At 52.8% G+C, this 18,974-nt stretch overlaps 4 protein-coding genes and 2 pseudogenes across 4 annotated transcripts; 3 read left to right on the forward strand and 3 right to left on the reverse strand.

Moving 5' to 3' along the window:
- Positions 1-196: 196 nt before the first annotated feature.
- On the reverse strand, positions 197-798 carry SAPIO_CDS7365 (uncharacterized protein; the record flags this gene model as incomplete). Its single annotated transcript, XM_016789246.1, has 3 exons — positions 197-346; positions 485-552; positions 708-798. 3 exons carry the CDS (start codon positions 796-798, stop codon positions 197-199), a joined length of 309 nt encoding a protein of 102 aa, XP_016641073.1.
- Positions 799-3,061: 2,263 nt separating this feature from the next.
- Positions 3,062-4,546, forward strand: SAPIO_CDS7366 (uncharacterized protein; the record flags this gene model as incomplete). The annotated part of the gene is made up of 3 exons (XM_016789247.1): positions 3,062-3,178; positions 3,456-4,241; positions 4,325-4,546. 3 exons carry the CDS (start codon positions 3,062-3,064, stop codon positions 4,544-4,546), a joined length of 1,125 nt encoding a protein of 374 aa, XP_016641074.1.
- A 453-nt stretch (positions 4,547-4,999) lies between these two features.
- On the reverse strand, positions 5,000-6,348 carry SAPIO_CDS7367 (Actin cytoskeleton-regulatory complex protein END3; the record flags this gene model as incomplete). Its single annotated transcript, XM_016789248.1, has 3 exons — positions 5,000-5,727; positions 5,809-6,043; positions 6,112-6,348. The coding sequence occupies 3 exons, from the start codon at positions 6,346-6,348 to the stop codon at positions 5,000-5,002; spliced, it is 1,200 nt and encodes a 399-aa protein (XP_016641075.1).
- Positions 6,349-7,165: 817 nt separating this feature from the next.
- SAPIO_CDS7368 lies at positions 7,166-8,251 on the forward strand (annotated as a pseudogene; the record flags this gene model as incomplete).
- A 2,003-nt stretch (positions 8,252-10,254) lies between these two features.
- Positions 10,255-10,641, forward strand: SAPIO_CDS7369 (annotated as a pseudogene; the record flags this gene model as incomplete).
- Positions 10,642-12,575: 1,934 nt separating this feature from the next.
- Positions 12,576-18,302, reverse strand: SAPIO_CDS7370 (Fatty acid synthase subunit alpha; the record flags this gene model as incomplete). Its single annotated transcript, XM_016789249.1, has 3 exons — positions 12,576-12,686; positions 12,763-17,717; positions 17,780-18,302. The coding sequence occupies 3 exons, from the start codon at positions 18,300-18,302 to the stop codon at positions 12,576-12,578; spliced, it is 5,589 nt and encodes a 1,862-aa protein (XP_016641076.1).
- Between the last annotated feature and the right edge of the window lie 672 nt (positions 18,303-18,974).

Genomic DNA, 18,974 nt, shown 5'->3' on the forward strand with positions numbered 1-18,974 from the left:
GCAGCGGGGCATATCACATCTTCACTTCGAGCATGACACCGGGTTGGTGCGTGGAAATACCCAGCACCTTATATACGTCGATATTCAGAAATGTGATTATTTTCTCAGAATTCGTAAAGTTGCTAGATCTCTTTCTCATAAAAGCAATTCATCGCGCCAAATAAATGCCTTCGTATTCGATATTTCAACCAGTAGTTTACGATCCAACGGCCTCGGGGACCTTGTCGGCGTCGTAGCCGTACTTCTCCTTGAGTTGCTCAACGAGAGCAACGTACCTCTCCTGGGCCTGCTCGGTGGTGACACCCTCGTCGACAAGCTTCTGCCAGGCGTTCTTCTTGGCCTTGCCCTGTATTGTGGAAGCTATGTGTTAGCTGAAGCGTGAACTCGACAGAAGACTAGCGCTGGTTAAAGAGACCCCCACGGCGGGTACGGTGGTTGAACTCCGAAAGCGAAACGGGGTATCAGAATGCGTGGTAAAACGGACCTTGAGATCGAACATGCCGGGGGCAGGAGCCTTGGTGATGTCCTCGCCGTTACCGACCTTGTAGAGGGCTAGAGAGATGACGTATGGTCAGCTTTACTTGCTCGGTTCATGTTGCGGTCGCCGAGGGGTTCGAAGAGGGGAGACGGAGGTGGGGCAGGTGACCCCCGGGAAGGTGAGGTTCAGAGAGTTGAAAGGTGACAGAAAGTATTGACAATGCACGTACCGTAAAGCTCAAGGAGCTCCTCGTTGGAGGGCTTGCTGGTGAGCTTCTTCGAGTCTTCAGCAGCCTTGAGGAAGTCTTCCTTGGAGACCATGGTGGGCAGATTCGGTGGTGGGGCAGATAAAGGGTTGTGTTTGGAAGGGTTCGAGGCGCGAGGCTGTATGAGGAGTGTTTCTGACAGGCACAAGGGTTCTAGAGCAAAGGGGGAAAGCCGATAATATACTTTCGAAATGTGGAACCTTGAAAGTCCTCGGGTAGAAAGGGGAAGAGCAAAGTCGATGGGTTTGTTGAGGAGGGTTGTATTTGATGGCGGGGGGCGGGCTTGGTGGGTTTGGCTATGGCGGGGTACAAGACAAAGAAAGCCGAGTCCAAGTCGGACCCCTCGTCCTCGTGCCTCGCACCATTGATGATGGACAAAGTACGAAGTAATAGTACAGTAGTACAGCAGTACGGCGGTACAGCGGTACAGTAGTGTTAGTGGCAGTCAAGTACAAAGGTACCAAGCAAGTATTATTCATTGACCAATATTACGGATTCGTCTCGCTCTTTTGCCCCTCTCTACTTTGTTTGACCTCATCACACCTTTAGCGGTGACAGAACGAGCTGAGTTTCCTCCGCGCATCGAACTCATCGAACTCATCGAATTCCAACCAAGCTTGTTGCCAATGGCCAAGAAACAAGGAAGAGACAAGTGTGTTATTTGGCCGGAGCGTTATTGGTTCCGCGTCCAAAGGATCTGATACGAAGATGAATGTTGCGAGATGAACGGCGCGGTTCCTCCAAAGAAAAACTGGGGAAGTATCAAGGTTGTCCATGCCATGAATGAAAGAAACAAGATCCCTTCCGAGTGAAGCTGTACGAAAGTAAACTACTACAGCGCTGGGCCTCGGGTTATCATTCCAAGTTGCACTATCCAGAATTGCCCAGAATGGAGGCCCAGAATGGAGCATCTCCAGTGGGGTTCGACCTGTTTGCGCCATGTGAAAGCCAGCTGGCGAAGACGACAAGCTACCAAGCAAGTTACCTCAACAACGGAGACAGGAACTCGAACGGGCATTGATGGGCCGAACCAATCTGATCGTTCGTGATTGGGAGATGGTAGGTAGCCAAGATATCCTCTCGCTGTAATTTTAACCTCAAGCGGCTACGCTACGGAGTACTTCCAACCTACATTCCAACCTTCATGTAGCCGCATTCGAGCTTCTTTGCCCTCTCGCGCCCGTTGATTTAGAACCTGAGCTTTCTCATTGGCATGACCGCTGCAGTCCATACCTCGTCACCTGAACCACATAAAATCTAGTGTCGCAAGGCTTCAATTCCCACATCGATAACAACTAGAACTAAGGAAAACTAGGCCCTTGCAACATCTCAAATCTCGGATCCGTTACCACAAGTCCCCCGTGCCTCAGAGAGAGGCGTCCTTCCAGTTACACAACATGTGTGATCCGAGTATCCCCACTTCTCGACCGGATTCATCAACGCCATCTATGCCTCTCGGTTCCTTTTGATTCTCGTCAAACATTTAGCATTTTTATAGATATATGCACCATCTAACCGAATCATCTCGAGTTTGTCAAACTTGGTAGTGACCTATGGAAATGCCGGATTCGCCCTGACATCCACGCCGCCTTCTGCACAACTCGCCAATGTTTCTGCGTGTGTAAGTCGGAGCTCAGCTGGGGCACTGGATTAGGAACATGACCTCTTCGAAGATAATTTACGCGCACACCAAGAAACCTCTCAAGCCTCAACTGGGTAGTCCCATCTCGCATGTTAAAGGAGAGTTTGGCCTAGACATCCCTTTGATAACCCGGAGGACCATGGTAGAACAAGTTCCATAAAGATCCCACAAGGGTGCAACGTTCAACTCGCCCTGGGAAACCAGACATTAGTAGACAACACATTTAGTCCTCCGTCTGAGAGTATCATAAGTTGTACACAATAAGCAATGTTTGTCTCACATTCTGCGCCCATAATAGTACCCTACTACAGAGCCCTGGCGAACGCGTGTAGCAACCAGGTCGCACGGAGACTTTCATGCGTACGAGTCCCTGCGGGCTTAGCCCGGCCAACCCCCGTTCCGTCTCCGAGCAATGATGATATCTTGTAAGACGGTACTTTGCCCCAAGATCAAGTACATCCGGACATATTTTCTGCTTCTTCCGCCAAGTATAAATATCGACTTGGCCCTCCTCTCGTTGCGACCCGCTTAGATAGTCCTCAAGCCCTTCGAACCTTTCCGCATCTTTAACTGAGCCCTGTACTTTCCTGCTACTGTGCATTCTGATCCTCGACGGCTGTTCACCAGACTCTCCGCCTGTACCTTCCATCTCCCTCCTAAGATCAGCTTAGCCAAAATGTCCAAGACCGTCGTCATTCTCGGCGCTTCCTTTGCCGGCCTGGCCGTTTCCCATCGCCTGCTGAAATACACGAGGCAAACGGAAAAGAATGTTCGAGTCGTCCTCGTCTCCCCGGTATGGTTTCTCACCCGATTTTTTTTTTTTTTGTTCTCTTCTTTTTTATCAATTGCCGCTTGGGCCGTTCCTGACAGGTTCCACGGGGCTGAGACCTTCGGAGCTCCGGCGATGTGGGTTGGGGAAACCCAAAACTCCGCATATTAACGTCGCCAGCACTTGGCGATTGGCCATTTACATCACACCGGGGGCAAAAATAGCTTCGGACTTTGCAAGCCGTTCAATGGAGCTGGTGGCTTTGCAATTGTGTCGACACGGGATTAACATTTACTTTTAGAACACACACTTCTACTGGAACGTAGCCACCATCCGCGCCGTCATCCCCGGCCTCGTCAAAGACGACCAGATCTTCCACGCCATCGAACCCGGCTTCTCCCAATACCCCAAAGAAAACTTCCAATTCGTCCTCGGCTCCGCCACCGCCGTCAACACGGACGCCAAGACGGCCCGGGTCAAGGCCGCCGACGGCTCCGGCGAGACTACCCTCAACTACGACTACCTCGTCCTCGCGACGGGCGCCCACTCGGCCAACGATAACGTGCCGTGGAAGGGGCTTTCTAACACCGAGGCCACGATCAAGCAGCTCCACGACACGGCGGAGAAGGTGCGGGCGGCGAAGCACATTGTTATTGCGGGGGCTGGACCGACGGGGTGTGAGACCTCGAGTGAGATTAAGTATCAGTATGGGGCTGACAAGAGTGTTGTTCTTTTGTCTGCCGATGCGGCGCTTATGGGCGGGGATTCTATCGGCTCGAACATGGAATATGAGATGAAGAAGCTTGGCGTGGATGTGAGGAAGAACTCAAGGGTTGAGGGATCCAAGGTCCTGCCTAGCGGGAAGACCGAAGTCACGCTGGAGGATGGCACGACTATTACCACCGATCTGTACCTTCCCACCATGGGCCTCAGACCTAACACTGGGTTCCTTGATGCGAAGCACCTCAACGAGCGAAAGTACGCAGAGGTGGATGAATTCTACCAGGTCAAGAATGCCGAGAATGTCTGGGCATGCGGAGATATCGTCTCCAAGCCCCGTGCCGGCTTCATGATTGCTGATAAGCAGGTGAGCTTCCCCCTTGACCCTTCTCCGGGTTTGACTAAATAGACTTTTGTAAAAGCGGAGGTAAGACTAACAACGGCAAATAGGCCGCTGGTGTTGCCAAGAACATTGAGCTCGCCATCCAGGGCAAGCCACAGATTCCTGTGAAGCTTTTGCCATTCGACGCCATCATGTGCGCTGCTGGCCGCGATCGCGGTGTAGGCCGGATCGGAAGCGTCAAGGTCTTCTCTATCATGGCGTGGGCTCTTAAGGGCCGCACTCTGGGCCTCCCCTGGGCGCCCAAATATGTTGACGGTACTCAGTGGTAAAGAAGTAGTTAGGCCAAGGGGATTGTGTAATTTTTTTTTTTTTTCTTCTCCTTTTCCTTTTTTCCTTTTTCTTTTTATTCTTCTGTCTTCCCCCTTTTTCTTTTAGAGAACGATTGGTTTCTGTATCAGTCTTACCAGGTTAGCAGCTACATGGAAAACATTTCTGGACTTGTATTGCTTGTAACCTCTATTTTGTGCTTCTTGCTTAGTGGGTGTATCCAACGTGGGAAGGAGCCGCTCCGGACACAGCAATAGGGCCTGTAGTTTTTTGATGGTGAGTTTGAGATGCGAACGCTTGCTCAGTACCGAGAAATGAGATCCAGGCCTTCCGCGATGAAGTGCAACTTCAAACACCATGAATATTCCCAAAAACGCTCGCGAAACCCAAAACCAAGAAGAAATATACAGATTACAATGTAACGCTAAGATAAACGATAAAATGAAAAAGGCCCCTCATCTGCTCGCCTTCTCGTCTTCAATCTCCCGCCTCAACTGGTCTAGAACCGATTGCCTCGAACGCAGATGGCTCTCCAGCCCATCAACCTGCTCCCTGATCGTCTGCAAGTCATCGGAGATGGACTTCAAGTTCGAACCGCCGCCAGCCCCCTTATTATTGCCTTCTTCTAGGTCCCTAAGCTGCTTCCTCTTGTAGTCTAGCAATTGTTCGAGCTCCCTCTTCACGAGTGCCGGCTTGGAGTCTCGCTTGCCGCCCTTCTTCCTCTCCACGTCTGCTTCCACTTTTTGTATCTTCTCCTCGAGATCCTGGAGTTGCCTCCTGAGGCGGACTTCCTCCCAGTCTTCCGTCTTCTCGGTCGAGAAGTCGGTCCCCGCTGTCTTGAACCCGGAGTGGCCCAGCCGAGTAAGGTACTGTTCGCCGAACTTGGCCTTGCGGCCCGTAGAGGTATTATCGTCAGCCTTGGTCGCCCAGCGAGATGCCGCCGCGGTGCGTTGGTTGTCGACCTGGTAGTCGATATTGTTGCGTTCGAAGGATGACCGGAGAGAGGCGGGAATGTTGCGGGGAATGCGGTAGCCTTCGTGTCGGTAGTTGAGCATGTGTAGGAAAGCGAGACAGGCATCTTTGTTTATCGTGGAGTGGGCCGCCGGGTTGACCAGATTCCAAGCAGAGCGGATGTCTGTATCAGGTACATCAAGGGATTCGTAGAGGTCTTCGAGGGAATTGACTGCATTCCAACAGAATTGTTAACATGGAGGTTTGATAACCACACCTAGTACAGGAATGGGACGCATTTGCAGCAACATACAAGCTATTTCGCCTCGCATATCTCTGTTTTCTTGGTAGATTTGCTCGTATTTGGACTTGTCCGCGGGCTTCATGTACCAGTCAAACCCATCCTTGAGCCCTGGAGAATCCGGCTCATCCTCGACTCTCTCGAATTGAACTTGCTTTCCGGTAATCGCGCGGGTAGCTTGGACGAGATGCGACTTGGACTCGGGCACCATCCAGTCTGGGAGTGTCGAAGGGACGTCGGCGTATTCCTGTTATTATGAAGCGGAATTAGTTAGAGAGTTATTTTGAGCGTCCTAGAGTTTTGAATTTGACCCACCCCATTGAGGATATCGAAGATTAGCCTCATGGCGACGCAAAACTCCTCAAAGTCGAGGTTGCCATCGTTGTCAACGTCGGCGAGGTCCCACACCCGCTCCAACTGGTCATCTCGTAAACCACTGTTCTTGAGGACGGGCGCAGCCTGCTCGCCGGTAAGATATTTCTGGCCTCCTGTTCTGGTGGCGAAAATGTTCCAGTAGGTTTCGATCTCTTGTTGCTCGATTTTCGGAGGCATGGTGAAAGCAAAGGGGGGAACCGACGTTGCCCTGCGCGAGCTTATATACGCTTGGATCTGGATGAGGGAGAGTCGGGACGGTGGGCTGCGGTCGTGATAGGGAAACGTCGAAGACCGGGACGGGTGCGGAAGGGGGAGAGATCGGTTGGCCGGGAGGGCCGTAGCTGCATGCGACTGATGATCGGATGGAGAGAGAGAGACGTTTGAGACGTTGCTGGAGAATAAGTCCCAAGTCTAGCTCGATTGCGGCTTCAACGATGGGCGTATCAACAGGGGCGACGTAATTAGAAGGGGCGAGCTTGTGCACTGTGCTCTCTGAGTCGGCTAATTTTCGGCGTTGGATCTCTCAACTTCACCCCTCTGAGATGGGAACAGTGAATGTTGGAAACAGTGAACGAGCTTCAGTGAAGGGTTTCGAGGCGAGATTTAAAGCGAATATCGGATCGGATATTTAGAGAAATTTCTTCATATAGATGGTATACATACATGCTTTTGAGCTTGCCACTGGCTTTTGAAATACACCTAACCTCGGCCGGGTTGTATGAGTTGACGCGAGCGACGAGTAGATCGAGGTGGCAGCGCGGGGCAAATGCTGCTTCTTCTCTTGTCGCGACTAGAACAACCCCACCATTTATCATCATCACTGCCTCAACTTATTCCCGACCACATTCGAATGCAAATGCTTCTGTGAAACCCTCAAACCCGTCGAGAAGACCAAATCGCCCCCATATTAAGAATTAAGCTACATCATCCCCATAGTCCGCAGTTTTTGACACCTCTATCTCGTTCCCCCTTTCAATTTCACATTCAATCCACCATGTCCGAAGAGGATCAGCCACAGTCTCTCAAGACCCTCTTTGAACAGGCAGAAGAGAGACAAGCCGCCCTTGCAAGCACATACGACTCGACTTCTGCAGAGTTCCGTGAAAAGCTTTCATCAGCCATAAAATCCTACGAAGAATGTCTCCGCCTTGTATCGGAGCTGTCCATCTTCAGCCCTAACGAGTCGGCCGACGACATTGCGACGACATCCCTGCCCTATCTTCTCATAAGCTACCACCTTGCAGAAGTAATTCAAAAAACGCCAACCACTTCGCCGGCAGAGCGACTGGGCATCGTGAAAAAGGCAAAGGCTGCATATGAGTCCTTTTTAGGACTTCTAGACAGATATGAGCTGCTCCATGGAGAGTACGCTAAGCTCTACGAGAGGTACAATGAGGATGCAGATCATTTTACTACGGTGGTAGGCGCGGATGCAGCAGCCAAGAGGAATTCGAAGATTCAGAACTTCAAGGCGGAAAAGGCGCTCAAGGAGAAGCTCGCTTCACTCAAAAGAAACCCAAGGTATTTAGAGCATGGCGACGAAGAACTTGTTCGCCAGGTTTATCTCACCAACGTCGAATTCTGCACGCACATGGCCTTCCAGGATCTCGAGAGCTTGAATAGAGAACTTGAGATGCTCGCCCTCGCGCCTCCAGCTCCTCCACCTCAAACCACTCTTCCCGATGATCTCCGCCGTAGGGCGCCCGGTCAGCACGCCGATGGTTATTCCGAACGGCTGGATGCGCCACTAACGTCCCTCCTGGGGCAAAAAGGCCCGCTACTCTCCAAGGATGGAAAACCGCTGAAGCCCTTCACGATTGTGGGGACGAGGCAAGACTTGAAGAAGGACGTGTTTCGTCCTGGCCACAACCTGCCTACGATGTCGATCGATGAGTACTTGGAGGAGGAGAGGAGGCGAGGCAATATCATCGAAGGAGGTGGCGAGGCGAGCTTTAACAGGCCGGAGCCAGACGAGGATAACATAGAAAAGGCAGACGAAGAGACGTACAAGGCGAGGCAGTGGGATGAATTCAAAGAGGACAACCCAAGGGGAGCGGGCAATACCTTGAACCGGGGTTAGTGTGGAGGTCATGTATCACAGTTTAAAAACCAGCAAACGTTATCTGAATTCCCCTTCCTTGAACTGGTGGCTCATGTAGGGGATCTTTCTAGTACCAGAACAGCCAACTGCTTGACTCATATCAATGATTAGCTGGTACGCTGAGATCTCTCTAAATCGGGGGCCCCTTTCTCCTTCTAGGTGTTCTGGACCGTGGACTTGGCGGTTACGATTGTAGAGATCGATTGATTAAGGGACAATGGCATATTAACCTATCGACCCTCCCCGTCGTCTGATTGAAGGATTGATGGCGATACCGACTTGGGAAGGATCCGACTCGGAGAGCTGTTGCCTATTACCTTTTGCCCTTTGCTTTTGCCTGTGCCTATTATGTATTGCTCCTTCCTCACCTCACCTTGTGAAGCAATCAAGATTATAGTTTCTCCTTGCTCCAGTTCACTGCTCCAGTTTGCTCCAGTTGCCCTGCTCCAGTGATTGGGGGGCCAGGGAAGGAGCCAGAATCAACTATATAAACACCCATTTACTCTGAATCGAGAGAACCCTGACGATTTCTTCTCCTCTTCAACATTCTCAATCAAAGCTCAAAAGCTTCAACAAAGACACTATTTTTCTGGCAAGGTGCCTTTTTTTTACCCATCCAATATAGTAAGTGGTTATATCTCCTTTCAGATTCATTTGCTCTTGATTTCTGCTTCATTTCACCAAAGTTGGCTGTTCCTGTCTGACACTATATTCCTAAGATATTGATCGCTTCCCTGCACATCTCGTCTCTGTGTCACGAAGCCATTTTCACATCTCCTGCCCATCCTCTAAAGACTTCCTCACTTGGAAGGCAATCACTGACCCTGTTTCCCCTCCCAATGACTCCCTCGTTGGGAATCACACCTGCTTGCTACAAATCATCCTGTTTCACTACCTTCCTAATTCCCTTGCGTTGATTCCATTAATCTATTCTCCAGCCTATTCAACCCACTTCACCTGCCAAACAGCCTTTGAGTCACCAATCTCGGGGCTCTGTGGCGTCATTGGTGATTCAGAGGTGCTCGGTGGTCGAGTATAAAAACGCCCATTCCCTCCAACTGGATGCCACTTTTTCTACCCCCTCCATCATCCCTCATCATCCCTCATCATCCCTCCTTGGCTCGCAACGGTTGTCTCTTGGGCTTCGGGTTCTCTTCTTCTCATATCCATTCCGTTCATGTCTTCTCTTGTTTTCTTTTTTCTTTTCTTTTTTTTATATACGCCAGAGTGCTCCGGAGGCCCTCTGTTATATACATCATGCCTAACCGGTGATATATATAGATAAAAAATGGCCCACAACGGGCAGGGCTTTGGGGTGGAAGGACATGCCGCCAACCAGGCCTTCAGTTTCCTCGGTGAGGCATAGGGTGCCGAGCCGACGGCAACTGAAGGCCCTGGCTCTGGCGGCGTGGAGGATCCGCTCCATGACTGTGAGTCGATCCCTACTTCCTGATTTTTTTGCACTTACGGCCGAGCTGACACCTAGTGATTTCGGTTTTAGCGGGAGAGGGAGTCAACCCTCATCAACCCGGGGATCACTTTAGTGATATCCCTCCGGAAGTGATGGGGGATTTGATGGACCTACTCCCGACATCTGGCAGTCTGGACTTTGGACAGCTGTCCATTGTCAACGCGGGGCCCTCTTGGGACCCATGTGTCAATGAGAGTGCAGTGGGGGGTATGCCCTCCACCCTCTCGTTGGCAGTTGGTCATCCTGGAGTTGGGGCCCAGGCAGCTGCCTCTAATGACGGGGGCGCTGCTCAGACGACGGCCGTTCCAGATCCGGCTGAAGCTGCCGTCGGGGACGCTGCGGCGCCCTATGAGTGGCCCATGGAAAACCCCACGTGGCATCGTGGGGCGAACCTTGGGCCGTACTCTAACATGGGTGGTCTCCTCGGGCACATGGTGTCCGAGAATGACCTGTCCAGTGTCCCTGAGGACGCTCGGGGGTGCGGGTTCAGCGGGCGGGGCTGCTCTTGAGCATGCCTCGCTCAGATCCAAACTTTTACCCGTCTCAGCGGAATCAGCAAGGCGCTGGACAGCTGCAGATTCCGCAGGCGGAGCTAGACCAGATGTCTGCGGGTGAGCGTAGTCGCGCGCTCAATCGTCTGTCGGCGGAGAATACCCGTCGACGCAAGGCGGAGCACCGCGACTACGGCATGCGTAGGGTCGTGGAGTTGGAGGCGGAGACGGCTTACCTGAGAGCCCAGGTCGCCCTGCTGGGGGGGAATCCCGATGAGTGGAGGGAGATACATCCCACCACTCGGGAAGAGTATCTGGTTCCTGTTCGGCCAACGGCTGCAAGAGTGGGCCAGAACTCGAGGAGGAACCAGCAGCAGGGTCAGGTGGGGACCGGCGAGCAGGAGTAATGGTTACGGGAATAACTTTTGTTTTCCCTGCCGTATTCTTGCCTGTCCGGACCTCCCTGAAGATCTGGGTATCAAAAGACGCTCCGTCTCGTGATCCGGGGTGAGGGGTGGAGGGGGCGAGGGGACGGGTGTTTTTCTTTCAACTCTATGTGTGTGTTGTGTGTGTCTGTTTTCCCACCTCTTCTGGGGGTGGATTTCTGTTTCCTATATACGGGTCCTCTGGCTGGGAGAGGGGATGTGTTTCCGATATACCAATTTTCGGTTTTGCCTTGTCGAGTGGAGACGAGACACTCGTTGCGGCAACCCACTTCACATCCTTGACCACGCTGCTCTGCTTCGAACAACGCAAACTCGGCTTTCGACAACTACGATGAGAAGATCTCATCTATCAAGAGAGCCTTCCCGGGTCACATCCTCGTCTACGTCTTGAGCGCGAACCGTCTCTACACTTCTTCGGTCGTCAAACACTCTTCCACTCTTTGCAACCACTCAGTCTACTGTTCATCCTTGCTATAAGTCTTTCAAGTTTCCACCGTCGACGACAACGACGCCCACCAGACCTTGGTCGCCTACCCGTTCGATACAATTACTCGTGTATTTACGAGAGCCTTTCTACTCTTTGGGAAGGTAAGTGCCTACATTTATCTTTTGTTCCTTTTTTCTCATTGCCCTGTTCCTTTCCCTTGTGTTCACCAAGCTTCCACACTTCGTCTTATCTTGTGAGGTATTCTAACTTTGATTGTCCTATTTCCCCCCTAGATTTCCTCGTGTCGACATTGCTATACTGTCCGAAACTTCTTCCCTTACACTTGATAATCTACATGGACGTCGCTACACGCAAGCAAGCAATGGCGATGCGCCGCTCGTATTGGACACTAAAAAAATGAAGAAAAAAACCAACATTGCCGTGGGCATGTATGCCACCTTATACAACACACATCTACCAAAGGTACGTTGGTCTCCCTCCTGGAACTTTCTTCCTGTTATTACTTGCACTTGCGCTAACGGTGACCACTATCAGAGGGAATGTCAGCGAGTGATGCCAACAACCAAGAATGCCGTAATTCCTCCCGAAAGAAGCGACGAGCTGCAATGCGATAACAACTCCGCACCCTTACTTATTCTGGGACAATCCACCAAATGGAGATGAGACGGCGACTTTGACCGAAAAGAACAATCCCTGGCGAACCACGAGATCACAAATGATACAGCACACAAATGACACAAAACAATACACACACACGGCAAAAGAGGCTCAACCGGGAGAAGGCGCCCGATGAAGAATTTGTTTGGAAAACCGCCCGATGTCGTACATTGTCGATATCTTTTCATCCGAGATTACTGGGTTGAGTGGAGGGGTTGAGTTGGGTTGAAAAGCGAGAGGGAAATGGGAATGGGAGAATGGGAGAGTGTCTGTTCTCTATGTACGGCTGGGACTGAGAAGAGCTTGTTGACAAACGAAATAATCAATCGGGGTATTTTACTTGATGATGTCCCCTACATGACGTGCTTCTGTGACTTCATATCGTCGGAGTCTCCCACATCCCAAGACCGCTCATCCATGATCCGGAGGGATGAGACCATTAAACCCATGGGCTTCGGAGCAACCGATTCCAGCTCAAGCCCAGGATATCACAGGGTGAATGGAGCGTATATAAGACACACGATGAACTTGAAATGATTCTATTCTAATCCCCTCAACTGGCTAAAACTTGAAAACTCTATGAAATGTTTTCCTCCTCCAATCCCAGGCAAACAGGTCCGTGAAGTAAAATATAAAAACAAGAGCGAGAAACATAAAAAGCGCAGATTAAGCCCAAAAAATTGAGCGAATACAAAGGTTTCACACAGGACCATGTTATTGCCTTCTTTTTAGTCTTTGCACTCTCTACCCTCCCAGACTCTTCTCATCCTCACAGGGTATATTTGTTTTCTTAAAGCGAAGCGACGGCGACGGCCATGGCCTGCGAGTCTGAGTGAGAGATAGAGACGCTGACGTCCTTGATACCGGCCTTCTTGGCGGCGGTGGCAGCATCACCGTGGAGCTATTGGGAAAAGAGTTAGCCATGAACTAAAGGGAAGGGATGGGTTAACATAATATAAGTGAGTGCATGAACATACCTTGACAGAGGGAACACCGTCATCGTTCCTCACGATCTCAATATCCTTGAGCGCGGCACCGGCACCCTGGCTAGGGACACCGAGGGACTTGAAGACGGCCTCCTTGGCGCTCCAGCGACCCGCGAAAGAGCTCTGGGGGCTGGGGGCTTGGCGGCAGTAGTCGATCTCGGCCTTGGTGAAGTTGCGCGAGATGAAGGTCTCGTTCTCGATGTTGATGGCCGAGATGTCCTCGACGTCAACACCGATCTTGGAGTTCTTGGCAACGACCTTCTTGGCGAGGGCCTCCATCATCGTTTGTGTCGCCTTAACGGCGGAAGATGGGGCGGGCTTCTCGGAAAGAGCCATGAAGTTGGAGGGGTAAACGAGCTCGGAAGACTTCTTGTCCTCGGCAACGCGGGCGTCAGGGTTGAGGAGAACATTGCTGAGCTGCTCGTCGGTGTAAGGAGCGTGGGACTTGGCAACGAAAAGGCTGTTGTGGATCAAGCCGTTGTGGAAGTATCTGTACGCCTTCTTCTGGCGCGCCTCAACCTTGGCGTAGTAAGCATTGTAGGTCTGCTCATCAAGGGTGGCGAAGAGGTACTTGGGGTGGACACCGATGGCCTGAGCACCCTTCTGGCCGAAACCGAAGGAGGTGACAGAGAAGGCCTTGATACCATCGGTCTGGATGCTACGGCTGGGGTAGACAATCAGGTCGTACTGCTCCATGACGGAGTCGACGTTGTCCGCGTTGCGGTTGCCAGGCACCAAGCCGGTGTTGAGGACCTGAAGACAGCCGTTCATCATCCAGGCGCCAGCAGCGCCCTTGGGGTGACCAGTAAGGTACTTCTGGAAGACACCCATGATGGCATTACCCTTGGAGCGGCCGAGATGACGGAGCTGTTGGCAGATGACGGAGGACTCGTTCTTGTCGTTGGCCTTGGTAGATGTACCGTGGAAGGAGGCAACACCGAGATCATCGATAGTGAGACCCCAGGTAGCCAGCGCACCTCGGAGGGGCGCGATGGAAGGATCGCTCTTCCAGAAGTTGTTGCCCAGGCTCCTGAGCATCTCCTTCTCTTGACGGGCGGCCTCCTTCTCGACATGAGCCGTACGGTCCTGAAGGTACTCCTTCTCGTCGAACTTCTCGCCTTGAGACTTCATAGCATCAATCTCATCATACAGGAACTCAAGTTCGGACTCCTTCCATTGCTTGATTTGCTTCCGGCGGCGCTCGATCTGGCGACGACGGTAGTTGATATCGAGGAGAGGCGAGGGGAACTTGCCGGCGTGCTCGCGGGCAGTAGTAAGGACACCCTGGCCGGGGGCGGGAACGGAACGGCCGATCTTGTCAGACGCAGTGGTGGTCAAGGCAAGGATACTGTAAATGGGGACACCCATCTCTAGAGCAAGCTTGGCGGTCATGATGATCTGCACACCACATCCCTGGGACTCCATAAAGCCGTTACGAGTGGTAGTGGTAGGTCGAGACATCTCCTGAGGAGTTCGGCCGTGAGCGAACTCATCGACGGCGTTGCTGGTGGCCTTCATGTTGGCGAACTCGTACGAGCCCTCCTCACCGAAGTCATCGAAACCGCCGACAATACAGACGCGAGCCTTGCCCTCCATGATGGTCTCGTAACCAATGTCCACGGACTCGACAGCGGTGGCGCAAGCACCGACGGGGGTCTTGATGGGGCCGGAAGACGAAAGCAACAACATGTTAACCCAGGCACTCATAGTGTTGATGAAAGACTCCTGAAGAATGTCGTTCTGGAGTGGCTTGTCGAGGTACCTGTCACGGTGCATGCCACGGAGCGCAGCAGCACCACCCATACCGGAACCGACACAGTTACCAACTTCCGATACGTGAACATACTTGTAGAACTCGTAGGGGTCGGTGACACCAGACGAGAGGAGGGCCTCGGCCGTCGAGACCAGTACAAAGAGGGCGACGGGGTCGACCTGGGAGATGATGTCGTCGGGAACACCATAGCGCTTGGCATCCCAGCCGGTGGGGATCTGGCCAGCGACGAGACGGTCGAACCTGAGCGCTTTGGGGATCCAGAGAGCAGCGCCCTTCTTTAGGCGAACAGTGTACTCTCCAGACTCTGGAATCTCGAAAATCTCAACCTTATCTCCATGCTCTCGCTTGAACTCTTCGGCAGTTTCCTTGGACGCCTCGAAGGGGTCGAGATCTTGCTCGATGACGACCTCATGAAGAAGCTGCTTCTTGTTGGGGTCGTAGCCTTCGAAGAGCTCAGGCTCGATGAGACGGATGCCGCTGTGTTCGAGAATAAACTTCTCATACTTGGCCTTGACATCCTTCTCGTCGACGGGGGTATTAGTCTTGGAGTCAACCCAGCCGGAGTAGGGGCGGCGGTTAATGGGTCCGTTGTGATGCTTGATGAGACCCATGATCCAGGCCATCTCAACACAACCCTCGAGAGAGAACTCGCCATAGGCCTCCATCTCCCAGCGAGTGCGCGAGTTACCCCAGGGACCAACCTCGGCGAAACCAGTGACGACAACAACCTTCTCGAGGTCGACCATGCCCTTGAGCTTGTCATTGAGAGGGGCGATGTCCTTCTTCCAGTCAAGAGCGGTAGGGAACTCAAACTTAATGTTGGCACGAGGCTCGATCATCTTCTTCTTGTACAGAGCCTCGGAGTCGGGTCCGTTAACAATGGTATTCTCGATGGCAGTCTCCTTGCTGACGGCCTTGCGGATCTCGCTGGTCTCCATGATGTCCTTTCGGAGCTTGGTCATAGTCTCGTTCAAGTTGGGGATGAACTGAAGACCACCGTTGAGGTCAGCAAAGACGGGCTCGGATTGGCAGAGGTCAACAACGGTGGGGGTCATGAGACCAAGGAGGTTGAAGGCCATTTCCTGCTGAGAGAATGTGCGGACACCAAAGGCCTCGACGCCTTCAGCGACCACGTTATTTCCTGACATCAGGCCTGTGCCACGGGTCCATCCGATAACAGCGCCGCAGATGGTGAGATAGTGGGCCCAGCTCTCGGAGTACCAGCGGTTGAAGAGGGTCTCCAAGGCGAGCTTGGACTCGGAGTAAAGACCATCGTTGCCGAAGGTACCGTGGTTCGGGGAGAGGGGCAGGACAACTTGGGCAGGGCGAGTCTCGAAGCCACGCTCAGCCTTTTGAGCCTTGACACAGCCCAACAGACGAAGCAGGTTGGTCAACATGATACGGTGAGCCAACTCTGACCTTGAGTCAATGTTGTCGATCTGGCGGCCATTCTCAGAGATAGCAGCGAATGGAATAACGTAGTCCAGATCCCATCCAAGACCGTTCTTAGGGTCGTAAACATAGTCGACCAGAGCCTCAACGTCCTGCTTGCTACCCTGGTTGAAGGGTACAACAACAAGTTGGGAGCCTCGAGAACCGAACTTGGTATAGAGTGACTGGTAGTACTCAGTGACCTCACGGGAGAAACGGCTCGTGGTGACAACGACCTTGGCGCCACCGCTGATGAGGCCAGTAAGGACCTCAGCGCCGATGGAACCGGCACCGGCACCCGTCATAAGGGCGTATTTGCCTTGGAAGGAAATTCCATCACGAGCGCCCTTCTCGAGACAGCTGAGATACAACGTGGTAAGTCGCTTGCTGTAATCCCATCCGTGGAGGTTCTTGCGCTTGAGATGGAGGAAGGGAATGGTCTCAACCTTGCCCTTGCCGGGAGTGGGCCCCTTTACGGAAGGCTTCTTGGCACCGGGCGACCCGTTCTCCTTGGGGAGAATCTGGCTCTCATTCATGGCTAGCGAGCGGCAGACATCCCGGTACAGATTCCTAATCTCAAGCTGCGAGCTGGTCAAGGTAGATTTGTGCTGCTGCTTGATGAGCTTGTACATGCGTTGCAAATCGTTTTGGACCTTGGTGCGGTTACCGTACTCGGAGATCTTGCCACCCTCGCTCATCTGCTGGACGTAATGCTCCAACTTGCGGCAGCTGGTACGAGGGACCTCTTCGTAGTTCAGGTTGCCCTTGGCGTCGACAGTAGTGCGAGGACCCGTCGGGACAGACACGTCCTTGTAGGCGGGTGCAGCCTCCAAGACTTCCTTGCAGTTCTCAATAAGCTGTTGGCCCAGTTCCTTCGCGAGCTTGTAGGTTTCGCCGCGGTCAGTTGGGCAATTATCCATGTGGTACTGCATGAACTCAACAAGCTTGGGGTTGGATCGGTTCATGATGCGGATGCACTGGCTCACAATCTCGCGGTCCACAACCTTGAGCCTGCCAAAGATGATATCGAAATACATGTTCAAGGCATCCTGCCTTGCCCAATTCCAGGCGGAATCGTAGACACGGGCTTTCAGGGAGCTGAAGACAGGCTCGATACCAGCAGCATAGAAGTCGCCATGCTCGGCGGTCCACAAGTCGAGCTGGGCCTGTAGGACCTTCTCGGATTGTTGGGAGTTGAGGTGGGCCTTTTCACCGGCTCGAAGATCCATCTTGAGGTACCTCGCAAACAGCTCAAGCTGCTGCTTGAAGAGGGCCCTCTGGTCCTTGGTGAGCGCATCGATGGCAGCGGGGTCCATCATCATGCCTTGGCCGGCGCCCGCTGCCGGGCCGGCGGCGGCAGCTGTGGATAGACTGATACCGGCGTTCGCGGCGTACTTCTGGGTCACATCATCGAGGAAGGCCTTGGCATCGGCCTCCGATCCCAGACGGCTCGCGGGCTCCATTGTTAATGCGAGTAGTAGGGCGCCGTCCTGTCGGCCAGAACCGAGACCCCAGCGCGTTTCGAGGTACTTGCGCGATGCGGTGATGTTGAAACCACCGGGCATTTTCGAAGAGATGAGCCTGGCGATCAGGCCTTGGGACTGCTTGCCGAGCTGGCCGTCGAATGTAGCTTGCATCGCCGCACCTAGCTCGTCTAGTGGGGTATCCTCGGGCTTCTCAGGGGTTGAACCGAACTCCTTGCCCAAGTCTCCGAGAATTTCATTTTGAAGCGTGGACTTGCCTACATGGGTCGTTAGCACTGCTACTAGCAATGTAGTGATGAAATGAGATGAATATCCATACCTCCTACTAGATCCTTGATCGCCTTGTTCAGAGGCACCTCTAGGAGGGGCTTCTTGAGCTTCTGTGCAATGAGGGCCCTCACAATATCTAGAGCTTGTACTGGCGCATCAGGCACCTGGGCTGCGGGACCTGCGGATGGAGCAGGGGCGGCGGCAACGGCAATAGGAGCAGCAGTCGCAGCAGCAGGGGCGGCGGCCGCGGGGGTAGAAGACGAAGCGGCGGGTTCCGGCTCCTCCTCCACAGGGTCAACATCGTAGTAAATTTCCTTTGCGTCCTTGTTGTAGCAAAGAATCTGACGTTGAACGGACTTCGCGGCGTCGTAAGCTTCATACTTGGATGCTAGGGTTCGCTTGGCCATCACACCGAGGGTCTCGGCGGGACCAATCTCGACGATGCGCTCGGCGGTCTTCTCCGCGAGGAAGACATCTTGGGTCTCAATCCACCGAACCGGGGACGCAAATTGGTAGGCAAGAAGTTCGATTAGAAGGGTGTGAGCAAGCTCCTGCTCGACTTCGGGACGCATGATGGGCGGTGTTGGATCGCGGGTATCCGGGGAGGTATTAGTTCTAGTCGTAGAGTGAAGCCGTGCCTAGGCAATTGACGCTTGTACGGCTTTCTATGAGTTAAAAAGTTATTATGGGAATCACCAGCCGCCTCTCGTTGAATGAATGGGAGGCGCTGTTCTTGATGCTCCGGCTCCTTGGACGCCTAGAAGCTCGCAAACCAAGTGCTTAGAGTGAGGAGGCAAGAAGGTCTATGGAGGTCCTTGTAAACGACCTTAAGGAATGAAGCTGGCGGGGTATAGAGAGAAAAGAAACAGATGATGAAAATAACACGAAGAGCTGGGTCTCAGAAGAAAAGTTGGACCTTGGCTCGCGGAGAAAGCTAAGAGGTAAGGTGGGTTGAGTGGTAATAGTACCAACAAGAAAATCCGGTGTTGTTGTTGAACCCGAGCATCGAAGAGAAAAAAAAAAGTCCAGACCATCTTGCACGCCCCATAACACGCACCTCACTCCTTTCCCTGTTGGCGGGTGCCGGTTCCTGGCAGTCTGAGGTACTAGGGTACTTCGTCCTTGTTGCTGGCAATTGGAGATGTACCTGGGTACAAGAGTGAGGGGTACACTTCACGGCGGCCTGCCGTGGGGTGTGTGAGAGCTTCGAAAAGACACAAGCTGCTCAAGTCCTCAACCATATT

The sequence above is a fragment of the Scedosporium apiospermum genome, assembly GCF_000732125.1.
Source record: "Scedosporium apiospermum strain IHEM 14462 chromosome Unknown SEQ_SAPIO_0110, whole genome shotgun sequence".
NCBI lineage: Eukaryota > Fungi > Ascomycota > Sordariomycetes > Microascales > Microascaceae > Scedosporium > Scedosporium apiospermum.